Here is a 19,294-nt window from a genome sequence, read left to right on the forward strand (position 1 = left end):
CAGACTTCCTGACTTCAGACTATACTACAAAGCTACAGTAATCAAGACAATATGGTACTGGCACAAAACCAGAAATATAGATCAATGGAACAGGATAGAAAGCCCAGAGATAAACCCACGCACCTGTGGTCAACTAATCTATGACAAAGGAGGCAAGGATATACAATGGAGAAAAGACAGTCTCTTCAATAAGTGGTGCTCGGAGAACTGGACCGCTACATGTAAAAGAATGAAATTAGAACACTCCCTAACACCATACACAAAAATAAACTCAAAACAGTTTAGAGATCTTAATGTGAAACCGGAGACTATAAAACTCTTAGAGGAAAACATAGGAAGAACACTCTTTGACATAAATCACAGCAAGATCTTTTTTGATTCACCTCCTAGAGTAATGGAAATAAAAACAAAAATAAACAAATGGGACCTAATGAAACTTAAAAGTTTTTGCACAGCAAAGGAAACTACAAACAAGATGAAAAGACAACCCTCAGAATGTGAGAAAATATTTGCAAACAAATCAGCAAAGGATTAATCTCCAAAATATATAAACTCATGCAGCTCAATATTAAAAAAACAAACAACCCAATCCAAAAATGGGCAGACCTAAATAGACATTTCTCCAGAGAAGACATACAGATGGCCAAGAAGCACATGAAAAGCTGCTCAGCATCACTAATTATTAGAGAAATGCAAATCAAAACCACAATGAGGTATCACCTCACACAAGTTAGATTGGGCATCGTCAGAAAATCTACAAACAACAGATGCTGGAGAGGGTGTGGAGAAAAGGGAACCCTCTTGCACTGGTGGTGGGAATGTAAATTGATACAGCCACTATGGAGAACAGTATGGAGGTTCCTTAAAAAACTAATAATAGAACTACCATATGACCCAGCAATCCCACTACTGGGCATATACCCAGAGAAAACCATAATTCAAAAAGATACCTGCACCCCAATGTTCATTGCAGCACTATTTACAATAGCCAGGACATGGAAGCAACCTAAATGCCTGTCATCAGATGAATGGATAAAGAAGATGTGGTACATGTATACAATGGACTAGTACTCAGTCATTAAAAGGAACGAAATTGGGTCATTTGTAGAGACGTGTGTGGATCTAGAGACTGTCATACAGAGTGAGGTAAGTCAGAAAGAGAAAAACAAATATTGTATATTAACGTGTATATGTGGAACCTAGAAAATGGTACAGATGAACCAGTTTGCAGGGCAGATATTGAGACACAGTTGCAGAAAGCAAACGTATGGACACCAAGGGGGGAAAGTGGTGTGGGGGGTGGTGGTGGTGGGATGAATTGGGAGATTGGGATTGCCATATATACACTAATATGTATAAAATGGATAACTAATAAGAACCTGCTGTACAAAAAAATAAAACAAAATTCAAAAAAAAAGTATAGTCTCCTTTTTATTTAAAAGACAGGTACAGTACTGAAAAATATGGTTTTCTTTAGGATTGTGCAAAAAAGGCTTTCTATTTTAAAACTATGGCCAGAAATTTCCACTCTCTCTTAAACTTCTGAAATGCCCATGGAGTCTCTGATGCCTTCTTCCATACTTCGAGAGTCACAGTGTTCTAATGTTCTATATTAAGATAGCTCTGCTGACCAATTAGCATAAGTTTTTTAAAATTAAACATTTTATTAGTACTAGGCTTATTTTGAGCTATTTATTTTTTCTCTGCCTGTCTTTTGAGAACAACCATGTGTTTGTGAACCAACTGGTCATTGATATTCTTTTTATGGAACAGAGTGTTACTCCTGGTGAAGTAAAGATCTGAGTGTAGCTAGAATAAAAAATACTGGTGAATATATGGGAAATAAAAAGATGTTTTCTTATTTTTAAGTCTCCTTAAAAGATAACTGGCTGTTTAATCAAAAATAATACAATATAGGGAATTCCCTGGTGGTCCAGTGGTTAGGACTCCATGCTTCTACTGCAGGGGGCATGGATTCAACCCCTGGTGGGGAAACTAAGATCCCACAGATCTCACAGCACAGCCAAAAAAAAAAAAAAAGTACAGTATATTACGTTGTTTCTAACTAATTTAAAAATAAAACTATGACGGCAGCTCAAAGAATGGATGGGAAGATGGAAGTATATGCTTGCAAGGCTCTTAAAATACACATGAAATGGAACAATATCCCTTGAAGATTGACTGTGTTAAAAGATGCAGGCTGTAAATTGTAAAGCAACCACTGAAAAACAACAAAACAAAACCCAAAGAGGTACAGCTAATAAGACAATAAAGGAGATAAAGTGGAATCAGAAATATTCAGTCCAGAGAATTCAGAAAAAAAAGGAAAAAAGTAAAGTCATTGTCCCTGAAACAAGATCACATCTGTTCTGTCGGCTGGCTGCTTTTACTCCCTACTCCCAGAGCTGTGCGTGAGAAGATGGCCTATATTTCTTTTTATTCAAAGGATTGGTAGCCTTTTTTGAAGAACTCAACTTTCTTTGTATTGGAAGTCTTTTGCCAATACTCAAGATGTCTCTCATTCCCCCCTCCCCCCACCTTGCTACTCTCCTGTTTTACAGCCCCAGGTTTATAAGGTACCTATCTCTGTCCCTTCTCTTTGGCACTCCAGGTGGAAAAGCGTCAGTGTTTTCACTTTGTCCCTAACTTCTGTACTTGCCAATCCAAGATGTTGCATAATAAAGATAAAGTGGGATGCATTGATCTTTTATTTTTCTGTGATATCTCAACATACCTTACCCTTTTCTCTTTCCCCTGAATTCAGAGACATGAAAAATGCTGTAATTGGAAACAACAAGCAGAAAGCCAACCTCATTGTTCTAGGAGCTGTTCCAAGGTAAGTTTGCTGTCATCCCCTTTTCTGCTATTCATACTAAGTTTTGAATGTATTTCTCATTCTCAACAATAAGGCCTATCTTTTTTCTGTATTGTCTGTTCTTATTTTTTTTTAATAAATGCTTTGAAGTATATGAAGCATCTCTTTAAAAAAAATTAAGGTACCAGGGAATGGAATATGAAACAAATGTATTAATACTTTTTAGAGGTTCAGGAAGATCACTGACCCTGCAATAAAAGGACGTGTTGTGTAGATAAGCAGTGTACACCAGCCTGAATCTTCCCTGTCTCCTTTGCACTCTGGCAGTTTTTGTATGATTGGATAATAGTTTATTAGGGTTCGCAAAACCTTTTTTGAGTTAAAAAAAAATTCTTGGTCTTTTAACCCTGCTTTTCTTTTTTAATTTCTAATTTTTCGAATTTGCTGGTTTTTAAGTTAACATAGAAAGTTTGATTTCTTCTGATGAAGCTAATAAGCTTCTTTTTGGTAGACAGTGACAGTTGTATAACTTCCTCTTTGCCTTTGCTACCCAGAACTAAGTTTTATGTGCAGTTGCTGTAAGTTTTTCATTCAGAATTTTTTAATGTTTTGGTTTTTTCTCTTTCTTCATTTCTCTCTTTTAATATAGGATTAGTGGTTTTATTGTTTTTAACGTGATTGACCTTTGGTCACTATAAAGCTGTCAGCAGCCTTTCTTAGGGAATTAGTGCTCAGTATATATAAATATGCTTTAGGGAGCATGAAGGTTCTACATTAGAACATAAAGGAGATGGTCATAAGTGGTGGATGATTAGAATTTGGGGAGTATTTATTTGTCAGGCTGGCCTGGAGTAGAAATAGGATCTTCTGATCTCCCAAATAGGAGGACTGGAGAAAGAAGAGAGCTTCCCTTGCTTGAAGAGCAGCACAAGGACTCTGAATATTCCCTCTAAGCTAGATCTCTGTGATCTCTGAACTGCAGTATTGGGTATTCAAGGTCCTTAAGATCCGGCAGCACTTGGCTTTGGGAGTCTTCATATCCTAGAGTGGCAGATAACGTGGACTGTGGTGCTGCTGTTTCCACAGAGATCACTGGTGAACAACTTTCAGATTCACAGTTCTGATAAACTAAGATTATATGATAGTTCTGTTGCTCAAAATGAAGAAAATCTCTTTAGATCCACCCCCACTCGGTATTCCATTATTAAATTAACAGCTAATATAAAAATATGGCCATTTCCTAGCCCTCTATAAGCTCGCCAACCATATTTTCAGTGTGTGGGATGTATTGGTAGCCTTTTTCCGTAACATTACTTTTGGCTAATGTTTACTTTTAAGTTTTTTAGTCTCTTCTGTTTATCAAGTTCTTTCTTTATAGATTATTGTACTTGCTTCAGCAAGAAACCTCAAGCACAGAGTTGAAAACTGAATGTGCAGTGGTATTGGGAAGTCTTGCTATGGGTACTGAAAACAATGTTAAGTCTCTACTCGATTGCCATATTATCCCTGCCTTACTGCAAGGTATGTAAAGAAGTCATTTTTATACAAGTAAAAATTAGAATCAGTTTGCAGAGTTTTAAATATGAGTTGAAAGGATGAGTCTCAAATCTGTTTTCTGTTAATAGGACTACTGTCCCCAGACCTGAAGTTCATTGAAGCTTGCCTCAGATGCCTGCGCACCATCTTCACCAGTCCTGTTACTCCAGAGGAACTACTGTATACAGTGAGTTTTAGGTGTTTTTGAATCATCAGTTACATTTTACTAACAGCATACTTCTAATTTATTGGGTTGGCCAAAAAGTGCCTTCAGTTTTTAAGTAAAAATGAAAGACACATTTTTCATTTTCACCAAGAACTTTATTGAACAGCGTATTCACCCTTTTGTTCCACTTCCTTCTCCCATTTTTCAGGCAACTTCATAATTCCATCTTCCCAAAACTTTTTATCTTTTTGAGCAAAGAACTGTTCCAGGTGCCTTTTACAGTCTTTCAGGGAATTGAAATTTTTTCCATTAAGAGAATTTTGTAAAGACCTAAATAAATGGAAATCCGAAGGTGCAATGTCTGATGAATACGGCCGATGGATCAGAGCTTCCCAGCCAAGCTGTAACAGTTTTTGCCTGGTCATCAAAGAAACATGCGGTCTTGCATTATCCTGATGGAAGATTATGCATTTTCTGTTGACTAATTCTGGACGCTTTTCATCTAGTGCTGCTTTCAGTTGATCTAACTGGGAGCAGTACTTGTTGGAATTAATTGTTTGGTTTTCCGGAAGGAGCTCATAATAGAGGACTCCCTTCCAATCCCACCATATGGACAACATCCCCTTCTTTGGATGAAGACCGGCCTTTGGTGTGGTTGGTGGTGGTTCATTTTGCTTGCCCCATGATCTCTTCCATTCCACATTATTGCACAGTATCCACTTTTCATGGGCCACCACAATTTGTTTTAAAAACGGAACTTTTTCATTATGTTTCAGTAGAGAATCGCTTGTGGAAATACGGTCAAGAAGGTTTTTTATCCTTAATTTATGTGGAACCCAAACATCAAAGCAGTGAACATAACAAGCTGGTGCAAATGATTTTCAGCGCTTGATTTGGATATTTTGAGTATGTCGGCTACCTCCCACGTGGTATAACGTTTATCGTTCTCAACTAATGTCTAGATTCAATCGCTTTCAACTGTTCTACCCAACCATGGAGTATCGTCCAGCAAGAAATATCCAGCACAGAACTTCACAAACCACTTTTGACATGTTCAGTCACAGCACTTTCTCCATACACTGCACAAGTCTTCTTTTGTGTTTCAGTTGCATTTTTACCTTTCTTCAAATAATAAAGCGTAATATGCCGAAAATGTTGCCTTTTTCTTCCATCTTCAATATTAAAATGGCTACACAAAAATTCACCAATTTTGATAAGTCTTTTTTTTTTTTTTTTTTTGCTGTACGCGGGCCTCTCACTGTTGTGGCCTCTCCCGATGCGGAGCACAGGCTCCGGACGCGCAGGCCCAGTGGCCATGGCTCACGGGCCCAGCCGCTCCGCAGCACGCGGGATCCTCCTGGACCGGGGCACAAACCCGCGTCCCCTGCATCGGCAGGCGGACTCCCAACCACTGCGCCACCAGGGAAGCCCGATAAGTCTTTTTTTTAAATGCACACTGATATGACAGCTGCCACATACAATCTAACAAAATTGTTTTCAATAAAGTTAAAGACAGAAGAGTGCTACTAGAGCCATCTTAACGGAAAAAAAACCGAACAAACCTTTTGGCCAACCCATATTTAGCATCTCAAAACTGATCTTAACTGTGATAACTGTGTTGTAGAAAAGTCTCAAGAAGTGTTTGAAGTCTTGCTAATTTGCAAATATCAAACGTTCTAGGCTTTGTAAAGAAGTGAAAGATCGTCTCAGATCTTGAGGAATTTGTAAGCTGTTTTTTTTCTTTTGGTTTTTGTAAAAAGACCCTTCTTAATTTCCTAATAGGTACAAATTAAGGAAGTATATTTAATGCACTCACTATAGGTTAAATCCAGTAGAGTAGGCTTTGTAGAGAAGGTAGAATTCGACCTGGTCTTTAATAATGGATAGGATTTCAAGAAGTGGAGAGAAAAGAAGCTGTTCTAGGAAACATCTGTAAGAGAGAATATGCAGGACAGTGGACAGAATAGTCTAATGCAGGAAGGGAATCCGTGTTCATTTCGGCTGGAGAGGTGAACCAGAAGCAACTTGTTAGAGGCTTACTTACCAGGCTAGAATCAGAATATGTGTGAGAGAATCTAAAGATCTTTAGAGTCATTCAGTGGTTTTCAAAAACTTCAGGGAGTATTAGGGGGTGTTTTTATCTGTTGATTACTTGGGACTTTCTTAATAAAAATTATCCAGACTAGTATTTTTCAAACTCTTATCCACAGTCCACAGTAAGAATGATATTTTCCACTGCCATACCGTGTGTGTGGGGTGGAAAGGGGAGGGGGCGAGGGGTGGTGGAACATCCTGAGATAGTCTTCACAAAACAGTTCCATAAATGTGGTGCCTTCTGATTTCTGTTCTATCCTTTTTCATTTAAAAAAAATGCTGGTTGTGATTCTCTGAGCTGACACACAGAATGTCAGAGTTTCAAAGTGGACATACAATGAATCAGAGATCTTGTCCAGAATCATGTTTTATAAGTATTTCAAGAATATAAGCAGTCAAGAGGCACAGGCAAAGCAGGCAGGGAGAGGGAACATGCCACATGCCTCCATAGTTTGTTTTTCCTACATTAGGCCCTTGCTCCTCTGGCTTGTAATGATGCATAAGGTCTGTGAGGTTTGTGGGTCACCTCACACAGCAGGGAGGCTCTAAATTATGAAACATCTCAATTTTATACCTCAGGGATTTGTGCAGCATTCTTCAGGGAGCCGTGCCTCATAAATCCAAAGACTGTTTACTACACTGGTTCTCAAACTTGAGCATGCACCAGAATTACCTGGAGAGCTCATTAAACACAGAATCCTGGACTCTACCTACAGAGTTTCTGATTCAGTGAGTGTGGAGTATGGCCTGTGAATATGCATTTCTAACAAGTTTCCCAGTAACTTGAGATGCTACTGGCTTACAGACCACTCTTTGAGAACCACTGGTTAACTGTAAGCACTTCTAAAATGGGGACATCCTCCTCAAAACATTCCACATAGAAGGGCTCTCCATCTGTTTTCCTGAAGGCCCAATTGTCATGTTTACAAAGAAATTAAACCAATCACCCATCTTCTTAACCCTATAAGTTTCTTCCCAACTCCCAGCCCAGTAATGGGGGAGAAATTGATCCTGGTTAACTGATTTAGCTCCTTCCTCCTCCCTCTCTAAACTGATTTCATGACCCACTAATGGATCGTGGTGCATAATTTTGAGAACACTAGTCTACACAAACTTAACTTCTTTACATAAGAAAAAATAAGACACAGGGACATTAATGTGACTTTCACAGAGAAAATACCTAAATTGTGAAACAATTTTATCCCTCAGAGACAGTGGAGAATCCATGAAAAGTGTTAGGTGGGACAATGACAGAGAGTAGTATTTAGTTGTAACTGACTGACATCTGTGAGTTGGATTGTGTAGAGGCCAGCTACCATGGCAACTCAGGCACTAAACTGAAGACAGCACAGTCCTGTTGAAGAGGGCAGGATGTCTAGTTTGCAATCCTGTTTATCAGATGGGTGACTGGGGAAATTATGTAACTGTTCTTTGCCTTGTTTAATCAACCATAAACTGCAGATATATAACACAGTTGGCAGAAAGGACGCAGGTGTGAAGAAATGAGATAGGGGCTATTGTCACAGGAAAACTCAGGGATGAGAGAGCAATGGAGGAAAGGAATGAGGTGGAAGTAGTTTTAGGAGCGTGTAGAGGCTCTTCCTCTCAATTGCTTCTTCTCTCTCAGCTGTTACCTACTTCCCTATCATCTGTCAGTGGAACCACTGTCGTCGTTATTCCTGCCACCCCAACCCCGCATCTGTAAAATAGATGCGTACTTTACATTCTCATCTCTTCCCTTTTTAAAATGAATTTAGTAGCTGACTTTCTTTGAAATTTTCTGAGTGTTGTTTATTTTTTTTGTCCACGCCCCGCTGCTTGCGGGATCTTAGTTCCCTGACCTGGGATCAAACCTGGGCCTATGGCAGTGAAAGCGCTGAGTCCTAACCCCTGCACCACCAGGGAATTCCCTCATTTTGTTTTTAAACTGCTTATGACAACACAGGGTTATACTAACAAGCAAGGGGAAAAGATTCTACTTGTAGGCATCAACAACCTTCTGTTTTCCTACTTAGCTTTTATGGATCTTGAGCATTCTTTTCTTTCTGAGGGAAACCCCAAATCTTGTTTATCCCAACAGTGGTATTCTGGTATTCTTTTAAGTTTCCTTCCTTGCCCTCTGTTGTCTTTTGTCAAAGGGTGGTCTGTGGACCAGCAACATCAGGTATCCGTTGGGAGCTTGTTAGAATGGAGAATCTTAAGTCGTACTCCAAACCTAGAGAATCAGAATCTGTATACACAGAATGTCCCCTGGGAACATACACGCAATGCACATTCATATTTGAGAAGCATTGCTACAGGACTTGACAGCATTGACTAGGGGGCTTGAGCTAAGTCTCCTTTTCCATCTGTGGTTCAAGCCAAATATTATTTCAACGTTTAATTCTTTTTGCAGTCAAGAAAGAGGAGATTTTTGGAGAGCCCTGCAGCAGGTTGGGTGGATTCTTCTGTCTTGTCCTATACCATCGTGTATGTTGTGAAGTGTCAGTAGTAGGCAGAGAGTGGGCTATAAGTGAGAAGTTGCTATGATATAAATTGTGAAGACTGAAATTAGCTAACTACAGTTGTTATGAGTGTTAACCTGTTGCTGATACTTAACAGAACATCTCAGAGATCAAAACTGTCAACTTTTATTTTAATACAGTAATTCCTCCTTATAAGCAATACATTATTACATATCTTATTAATATGTCACATTTTGGTTTCAGAATAGATTTATGTCAAGTCTTATTGAAATGATTTTGTTTTATTGTGGGGATGTAGGCTGTTTATGGGAGAGAAATTGAGAATTTCCTGTTCTTGTATTTTGTTGTCAAGGATGAGAATTGAAGCCGCTTTCCTTGTCCTTTGCCTAGACAGTTTTGATTGCCGTGTTGCTTCTGTGTTGTATTCCTTAAAGAGACTTGATTTACTGTCATTAAGATAAGAGGCTTACATATGTATCTGCTCGTGGAAATCATTTGTTAGAGATACTCACTGTGTTTGAGTTCCTTGTTGCTGTGCTCTTCTTCCCTTTGACTCCAGGATGCCACAGTGATACCGCATCTCATGGCGCTGCTTAGCAGGTCCCGCTATACCCAGGAGTACATCTGTCAGATCTTCTCACACTGCTGTAAAGTAAGAACCAGAACAAATGTTCTCTATAATATAAAATCTTGCATGTCCTCAGGAGATGTGCCTTCTGTGTGTATCCTCCTGTAGCTAATCTATACACATATAAGCAGACTTATGTATGTATTTTCCCCTCTTTTTTTTTTTGACAGAAATGGTAGCATACCATACATAGTGTTCTGCACCTTGCATTTTTTACTTAACATCTTGAAGGATATTCCACATCAGTACATAAGGAGTTTCCTCATTCTTTTTTTTTAAACAGATGAAGAGTATTTTATTGTATAGATGTACAATAATTTATTCAACCAGTCCTCTATTGTTGGGCATTTAGCTTGTTTCCAATCTTATTTCACAGCAGTGATGCAGCAAATACCCTGTATGTAAGACATTTTATAAGAAACAGAATTGCTGAGTCAAAGAATGTGTGCATGTGTAATTTTACCACATGTTGTCTTATATGGAGGTTATACAGTTTTATACTCCTACCAGCAGTATATGCTGATGACTGTCTTCCCACACCCTCAGTTTCCATATTGTTGGAAATTGTTTTAAGTGATCTCTTATAAGGAGAACTAAGAGAGATTCATCTCTCCTCTTTTTTTTTTTTTTTTTGCGGTACGCGGGCCTCTCACTGTTGTGGCCTCTCCCGCTGCGGAGCACAGGCTCCGGACGCGCAGGCTCAGCGGCCATGGCTCACGGGCCCAGCCACTCCGCGGCATGTGTGATCTTCCCGGACTGGGGCACGAACCCGTGTCCCCTGCATCGGCAGGCGGACTCTCAACCACTGCGCCACCAGGGAAGCCCCTCTTCTCTCCTCTTTATTGAGAGGAATTTCAGTTATTAAAAGAGCCTGAACCTAAACTGAAGAGTGCCATGCAGTGCTACTTATTTTGCTTCATAGTTTACATATTGAGTGTACTCTTTTGATAACCGTAATTTGCTAACTTTTAACCAAGTCATTGTTTATCTTCTGATAAGTTTTTCAGGACAGCATTACTTACCTGTTTATCACTTATAATGCAAATATAAAATGAGGAGTTTGGGGAACTATAGGAAAGAAGGAAAAGTGAACAACTGCATACTAAACTAAGAAGATCACAGATCTATGCTATTTTAGGACAGTTTCCCAAATATAAATGAAATCAGTTCCTTTCAGAAAAAGTAACTATAGATTATAACTAACTACAGGTTATAACTTAAAACCCCTCTCAAATCCTAGCTGTCATAGCCTATTCTATTCTATATGTAAAGACATTTAGAATTTAAGATTTTTGTCAAAAGTCTCTGAAGTTTCTCCTCCTGGATTGCTTTGTGAGCATGTAAGCCAACTTATAGGACCAGGGATGTAAATTCCTTAATCTCTTGAGGTGGGCAAAGAAAAGCTTTGAGAAAACAATTTCCAGCATTAAACGATGTCTTATAGCCAACCCTCGTAGATAGGTGGAGAAGGGTACTCCATAACTACATGCCTCATTACAGATCTTTCAGCATCTAGATGCAAGTGCTTGAGAGCACAGCATCTACTAGTCATAATCACAGTAATCTCAAATGGACACTGAAAATTGGACCTGGAGGTATAACTACCACATGTCAAATTATGAGAAGTTTGAATAATCCTATTCCTGAAGTTACCCAAATAGTTTTTAGAATTGCTCTTCAGAAACTTCTCAGTGCTTTTAGGCTTGCTCATCTGAAACTTCTCAGTGCTGTTTTAGCTGAAATCATAGATAACGGAATACTGTTAAATCACTAGTTCTTTTGCTGGAGAGAAACTTATGCTGAATAAGAATTTACAGGCACTCATGCCACTAACAGAACTGAGGAAAATTAAAAACCTGAACTCTAAAAGCTTTCTTTTAGCCTGATAATTAGCATTTGCCATGGTAATTAGATGACCCAGTTTAAGTAGTCTGAGATATAACTAGACCTCAGGAAACATTATAGCATGTATAAACCCAGTGACAACAGTAATAGTCTAAAATACAGTATTTATTTCCCTACTGATACACTAACAATGTGTATCTTTGAAAACAACTGGTCTGTTGATCTCTGTATGTCATTAATTATAAAAACCTTTTATTTTCATTTTGTTTATGAAAACAATAAATAAAATTTATAGTAGCATTTTAAGACTCATTTACAAATTTTCATATACTAGTATCAATATTAAATAAGTTTGCATACTTTGGGCAGGGGAGACAGAAAAAGAGATTTCTAAAGCATTTGTGGTATAAGCTAATCATAGTTATATTTTTGAAATTCTCTCCCTGATTTATTAAGGAGCAAAAAAGGCTAGTAATAATATTAATTAGAATTCTAACTTCTGCACTGTTGCCACTTAAGCAGTGACTCAGATTTCGAGACCTATCTTTTGGGGTTTAGGATCATGAGGGCTTATGTGCTTCCCACACTGAGAGGCTGTTTCACTAACTCCAGGTTCGTGCAGGTTGATTTGGAGAGACTAAAGAGAGACTTGGTAATGGAATAATAGTTCCTCCTCTTTAGTTGGTTCAGCCACTAATTCCTTCCTTGCAGTTGTTTTTACACAATCCTATCTATGACCATAGAGAGAAGGAAGAGCTTCTTTTGTAACAAATATTTGCTGCAATTTGGGCAAAGAATGTGAGGGATTAAAAAGTACAATATCCTGTAAGCGGTGGGAAACAGTTACGTACAGAGAATTGCACTGTGCTTCACCATCATTTATAAATATAACTCCAAGACTGAAAACAATCTGAATGTCTAACTATAGGATACTAGTTAAAGTATGGGACATTTGTACAATGGATTAAGGCCAAAAAAGAAATGAGAAAGCTCTTTATGTACTGATATGAGTGATCACTGAGATATATTATAAAGGAAATAAAAGGTTTAGGGCCATGCATATATATACTTACATATGTATGTATAGTATATATATAGTATTTATATGTAGTATTTTATATATTATATATATATATAAATATATAGTATTGTCCTACCATTTGTGTTAAAATAGGGGGAAAGAATGTACTTGTGTATTCTTCTTTGTCTTGAAGAATATAAAATAATCTATTAGTCACCTCAAATCAGGAGAATGTATTAGCTGAATACAGTGGAAGAACAGTGAGGTACAAGGGGGTAGAGGCAGCCCCCTGCCTATTTAGCTGTTCTGCTAAACGTTGCCTGTATATAAATCAGGATGTTAAAATTTATAAGGAAGGCAAAAAAACCTTAGTCATGGTTAATTGAGGCTTATCTTCATAACTTATTCTAGTTACCTACTTGTTAATAGGTAGAAAAAATGGGTCAGATTCTGAGGAGACCCTTCTTTTCCTTGGCTCCCCCTTTGTAGTCTCCACCACTATCCTTATAATGAATAAGCCAGAGACTCCTATGTTTCAAATGAGTCAATTAATAGTGAGACATTAGAAAGTACCAAAAATATGTGTTGGGGGTTTGCTTGAGTAAACTGTGGAATATTATATAGTGGTTAAAAATAAGAAATTAGAAGTTAGAAAATGTATAGAATCAATTATACTTCAATTTTTTTTAATGTATGTAAATTAAGAGAGAAATTGCTGAAGTGTTTTTTTTTTTAAGGGCTCTTTTTTAAAATGTTTGTTTGTTTGTTTATTTAGGCTGTGCCAGGTCTTAGTTGCGGCAGGCGGGATCTTTAGTTGTGGCATGAGGACTTCTTAATTGCTGCATGTGAACTCTTAGTTTTGGCATGCACGTGGGATCTAGTTCCCCGACCAGGGATCAAACCTGGGCCCCCTGCATTGAGAGTGCAGAGTCTTACCCACTGGACCACCGAGGAAGTCCCTAAAGGGCTCTTAATAGTATGTAAAATGTTTAGGGGATTGTTGCCTGTAAAATAGAGTATGGCTCTTTTATTATTCAGAAGTATGAATGCTAATCTTCCCACTTCAAATGATGGATATTTTGGTCCAAGAAAGAATGAGCATCTGCAAAACAGTTGTAACTTGGCTGAATAGTGAGTTGGAGAAGTTGGTTTGAGAGCTTTTTTTCTAGACTAGGAACTGGTTTCCTCTGGTGAACCCAAATAGGTAACCTACCTTTCGGTGCTACACTTTTCTTTCCTAAATAATGATAAGCATGAAATACCATCCTTGCCTTGGCTTTAATTGACTTTTCATTATTTGAGTGAATGGGTGGGACATAAAAGAAGTGAATTAAGTACTGGCAAATTCAAAGCGTTGCATTAATCTTTAGCTTGTGCCATTTTGAAGATCTTCAGTAAATTGATTAGTAGAAAACAGAGTTGGTAAAAAAATAAAATACCTGAATTTTCCTGTTACTTCACTTTCTTACTCTAAGAAGTGATAATTTTAAGAGAAATGAGAGAGAAAGAGAACTAAAACGTGTTTACTTCTCACTTATACAGTGCTGTGTTTCCTACCATCCACTGCTCCATCCTCCCAGATGTGTTGAGGTAGCTTAGGATCTGGTCCAGTTTCTCTTGTAATTAATTAGTTTTAGAGTTCCCCTGACTAGGTCATCAGTCTTAAGTTGTAAGAATGACTATACACTGTCTCCTGTGGGCATAGGGTAAGGGTGTGCACATGAAATGCAGAATTTGGAGTGCTTTTGTTGCTGTAATGGTGTGAGGGCCTATGCCAGGATAGTTTCTGTGCCCCCCTTCCTTATTTAGGGAGGTAAGGAGGCAGTGGTTCTATGGAACTGAGATGAGAGGTAAGATATTACAGCCCTTTGCAGGACTGAAAACAGTGTCTATCCTGCTTTTGGGGAATGGGTTTATATAGGAGAAGGGTAACTAAAAATTCTACATTGCAGTGAATGTGGTTTTCTCCATTTAAGTAAATGTTTTATTGGAATGAATCATTACTCTTCTTAATGTATTATTATATTCTCTTTTCTTACAGGGTCCAGATCATCAAACAATTTTATTTAATCATGGTGCAGTTCAGAATATTGCTCACCTACTAACCTCAGTATCTTACAAAGTAAGATGTTAAAATTATGGCCAGACTTTTATACTTTATTTTGGACTTCTAGAGTCTTGGTCTGGAAAGAGGCACACATGTTTTGTTGTTTCTTTGGTAGATATTGTGATCAAGAATAGTATTTTATCATTAAAACGTTATGGGGCATTGTTTTACCTATAGAGAGAGTACACTTAAAAAAAAATCTACCTTGCCTTTCCTTTTTTTTTTTTTTTTTCTTCAGGATATGATTGTGGTATAAGTTCCTATTGATTTTTACCTGTGATCATTAGTAGTCTCTTCTGGTATGGTGTCAGTTTCAGAGTTGCCTGTGAGGTCATCATGCCTTGAAGTATGTAGGAGCAATGGCTTGCTATAGCAGGAAAGACCTTGGATTTCCTATATTTCCTTTATTTAGCCACACTGACTGAAACTTACAGCATATACCCACATATACATCAACATTTAAAATGTGTTCTGTTTTGTATTTTGAGTTAAAAAGTCAAGGGTTTTCAGTTGTGTTAATTAAATTTCTTTACTATCTTTTATATATAGGTAAGCAGTGTCATGATATACTATCAGGCATTTAGTTAAAACTTTGGTCATTTCATTATTGTCCAACTGGTAAGTTGTAGCAGATATTGGGACACTGTCTTTATTGTGTCACATTAGAACTAAATATGCTAGGAATTTCCTGTAAAGCAGAGAAGCTGTCATTTTTGTCTTCTATCCATTTGCACTGATCCTAGTCTGCTCTTTTTGTCCTTAGCTTTATTGCAGGTCTGCCCTGCTAATATGTACATTTTCCCTACCTCAGACATCCAAAGTTAGATCTTGGTGAAGATCTCACAAGAATAGGAGTGGGGAATGGAACCAGCTTGAAACTAGCCAGAGGCAAGGGCAGGACATATATACTGAGAGCTGCTTCCTCTGCTCTGTACTGTGTGTAGGCTGAGACCAGTCAGCACTTGTATGTCAAGAAACAGTTGCTGGGGTGGCGATTTACTGTTCTTGTTCTTTTCCATCCTCTAGCTTCATTAACTCCCCCAGTTCTTCGTTTCTTTCTTTTCTTTTCCACACTAGACTTCCTTATCTACTATGGCAAGTTACAGGTTGTAGAAGGAAAAAGGTTTTGGTAACATTACTCTTGCCAAGGTTTGCTCCACTGTCAGAGTGTCATGAACATATTCTAGGTTCCACCTGTAGGCATGTGCTTGTGCTGCAGAGCATTGCCCAAGAGAGGGACAGAGCTTCTTCACACCTCAGCTACCTATCCTGCCAATCTCAGGCTCCACAGGAAAACATCATATATAGACTCAGGCTTGGAAGTGAGGATGAGGTCATCTGGTGAAAGCTGAACAGAAAGAATGAAAAATAACAGCTCTCATAGGAGCTCCTGCAAATTATAAAATATGTTGTGTGTGGTCAAGAGTTTGAGCCCTTGGTATCATCCCAGACCAGTTACCTAGTTTTGAGGTATAGTAACATAATTCATAAGTATTTCTAAAGTTAAATTAGTTTAGTCCTTTTTGAACTTTTATCATAACTTTCTTTCCTCTCCTGTTCTCTTCCCCCACTCCCCATCCCATACACAACTGCAAGAGTACTCTTTTTTTTTTGGTCTTCTCTTCAGTTCTCTGGTTTGTAATTTGGGAAGAAGAAATGTCCCACTTGAAAGGCAATTAGTAATGTTATTAAGTCCCTTTGCCTTACTAGCATTGTATTTTTTACAGCGTTCTTTTAAATTTGAATAGGGATTTATCTAGTTCCATTTTAGTTGCTACTTCCTCCCTGTTTTTTCTTCTCTATTATTTCAAAATTAATTTTAACTTTTTATAATTTTAACTTACTGTACTCTTCAGATATACAGGTCTCATTTTTTTTCCCTTGAGTCCTTCCTTTAGTACTTTAGGCAGATTTAAATAGTTATTTCTTCAGAAGAGTTTAGATTCTGAGACATTAAAATTCATATTTGCCAAATTAAAATAAATGCTTTGTTTGTTCATTTATTTTTACAGGTTCGAATGCAGGCACTGAAATGCTTCTCAGTTTTAGCTTTTGAAAACCCCCAGGTATCGATGACCCTGGTAAATGGTAGGCTGGAACTTTCAGTGGCACCTACACAATTTAATTTATGAACTTTGTAGATTTAAAGAATTCCTTAATCCTTGTTGTTTGTTTTATTTCTAGTTTTGGTTGATGGAGAATTGTTACCACAAATTTTTGTGAAGATGTTACAGAGGGATAAGCCCATTGAAATGCAGCTCACATCAGCAAAATGGTAAAGGTCAAGACAATGTGGGAAGAAAGACAGTGCTTTATCAATTTAGAGTATTTTTGGACAGCCTAATGAGCTCACTTTCAATCCCCATCTTGTTTTGGGATTTTGAAATTTGAAAGTCATGGGATTATCTCATATCTTCTTAAATGGATGTGAGTTTTATACTCAGTTTACTACTAGTAGCATGCACAAGAACTCTCTTATAACATCTAAGACTACCTACAGAAAATTACTTCATTACGTTCCCTTCTCCTTGTATTTCAGTTGAAATAACACAGAATTAGATCAGATTTAACCAACACATATTATGCTAAGTATTATGTCAGGAAAACATAAAGATATAGTATTTCTACTATATTAGAATTAGAATTAGAATTAGAATTAGTTGAAGTTGATAACCAAGGCATGATTTCAGAGAATGTGACTTCCTCATCTTTGGAAAAACAAAACAAAGATTCCTCATAGAGATTTGACCATTTATAAGATAGTTATGTAAAGTTCTTATTAGCACAGTTCCTGGCTCATGTAAGCATTCAGTACATGTTAATTCTGTAATTATCAATACATTACCAGATAGGTTTAACACCTGTTATGTAGGGTTCTATGCTAAGTGAATGGTTTAGTTTCAGTATTTAAGAAGCTGTGGCTCTCTAATATTTTGGCCAGAATGAGGAGTTTTCAGTGAATCACTCCTGCATCATGAATTGTTTTCTGTTTGTTTATATGATTTGTATTTTTTGTTTGTCTACTTTTTTGTCTTCAAAACTGAGCATTTGCCTTTTTGTTAGTAAGGTAATACTCTCATGGAACTGGTTTCAAAAAACAGTGTAGTAACAAATCTTAAGATAATGATAACAGCCATAAAGAATTCATCTTCTACAGTGTAAGTAAGGAGTTTTACTGACTTGTTTATAACTTTCCCTAGAAGCCAGAACATGGGGTATTTTAGGCTTTTTTCCCTCCAGCTTACCAAAGGAATCTAATTCAAAAAGGAAATGCATTAATTTAAGTTTCTTAATTGCTTAATGTTCAGTACTTGCTTAGAGAGTAGAAAGTAATTGTATTCTTATTCACAGCCAGATATAATTGTGAAGGTAAATTGTTTTTCAGTAGAGCCAAATCACTAATTAATTCTCAAAGCCACTTCTGGTAACCTCTGACTAGTTAGTTAATATCTTAACTAATTAATATCTTAACTAGTTAATATCTTGGCTAATAGGGATAGCTATAAGTGTTACAAGTTAAATGCTTCTTCTCTGATACTTCTACACCTGCTGTTGGAGTTGAAATATCCCAACTTAACTTCATTTAAATTTACATTAACTTTATGTTTTATTTAAAAATTTTTTCCTTTTTATTATGGAAAATTTCAAACAAAAAGTATAGAGAAAAGTATAGAGAACTCCAGTGTGCCCAGCACCTTGCTTTATCGTTTACCCATTCATTCTTAAAACAATTTTGTAGGTATTTTAAAAAACTTCTGGCTTACTGTCTGCCTATATCGGATAGTTTTCTTTGACTATTTAACAGAATCTCAGATAAGGGAGTGTCAAAACCTTCTCCCTCAAGATAAGTAAGAGTAATTGTCTTTTTTTTCCCCCATAATATCTTAAAGGCAAGTAGGTGATTTTTGTTGTTGTTTTTAAAGCTTTAAAACACAAGCAAAAACTTACTTTCTGCCATCTTATTCCAGTTTAACTTACATGTGTAGAGCTGGAGCAATTCGGACAGATGACAACTGTATTGTATTAAAGGTGAGCGAATTAATTCTTTCTAAAAACGTGAAAATTATCCAGGCATATAAGTGTTGAATATAAATATTTGTATTCCTATTTATTTTTACACATTTATCACTGTGGTATGTGTGCACAGCATGAAATAATATTAAATCACCATGCTTTTCAGTGGAATGACATGTAGTTTTAAAAAATTGGTTTTAGATATGTTTTGAAAGTCAAAGTAAATCTTTCCTTGTCAAACCTTTTTCACTTTTATGGCAATTAGAAGGATATAAAAATTATAAAAATGTGTAAAATTCAGGTTAAATAGAAAATATATTTTAGTCCTTGATTTTCATTAAGTTTGCAACACGGTTTTGTAGGCAAGCAGTTCACTAACTCTATAGATAGACTTTATTTTACCCACATGGCAGATAATCAAAAGGCATAATGAGAAAGAATAAGTAAATAACACGTGAAAGCAATCATCATTATTGTGGTGTGTCAGATGCAACTAGAACTCAGAAAAGCCCAGATAAAAGACTAGCCCTTAAAAGTCCTAAGACCTGGATTCTGGTTTTAGCACTTCCACCACTGACTGGGTCGGTAGCCTTGGGCACATCC

General features: G+C 37.1%; 1 protein-coding gene and 1 non-coding gene across 6 annotated transcripts in view; one reads left to right on the plus strand and one right to left on the minus strand.

Annotated features, from left to right (window-relative positions):
* Positions 1-19,294, plus strand: part of ARMC8 (armadillo repeat containing 8) — a 107,507-nt gene that overhangs the window by 34,116 nt on the left and 54,097 nt on the right. For 3 of the 5 annotated variants that reach the window (XM_007464352.1, XM_007464354.1, XM_007464351.1), the window contains 8 exons: positions 2,765-2,836; positions 4,194-4,336; positions 4,441-4,538; positions 9,636-9,728; positions 14,612-14,692; positions 16,690-16,765; positions 16,862-16,952; positions 18,646-18,706. In XM_007464352.1, the coding sequence (XP_007464414.1) occupies positions 2,765-2,836; positions 4,194-4,336; positions 4,441-4,538; positions 9,636-9,728; positions 14,612-14,692; positions 16,690-16,765; positions 16,862-16,952; positions 18,646-18,706 (715 nt within the window). The remainder of the gene's footprint in view (positions 1-2,764; positions 2,837-4,193; positions 4,337-4,440; positions 4,539-9,635; positions 9,729-14,611; positions 14,693-16,689; positions 16,766-16,861; positions 16,953-18,645; positions 18,707-19,294) is intronic. The other 2 variants (XM_007464353.1, XM_007464355.1) reach the window with 1 other exon arrangement.
* TRNAE-CUC (transfer RNA glutamic acid (anticodon CUC)) lies at positions 13,452-13,524 on the minus strand. Its single transcript has one exon. It is a non-coding gene; the product is annotated as a tRNA-Glu (tRNA).

The sequence above is a fragment of the Lipotes vexillifer genome, unplaced genomic scaffold (genome assembly GCF_000442215.2).
Source record: "Lipotes vexillifer unplaced genomic scaffold, Lipotes_vexillifer_v1.1 scaffold957, whole genome shotgun sequence".
NCBI lineage: Eukaryota > Metazoa > Chordata > Mammalia > Artiodactyla > Lipotidae > Lipotes > Lipotes vexillifer.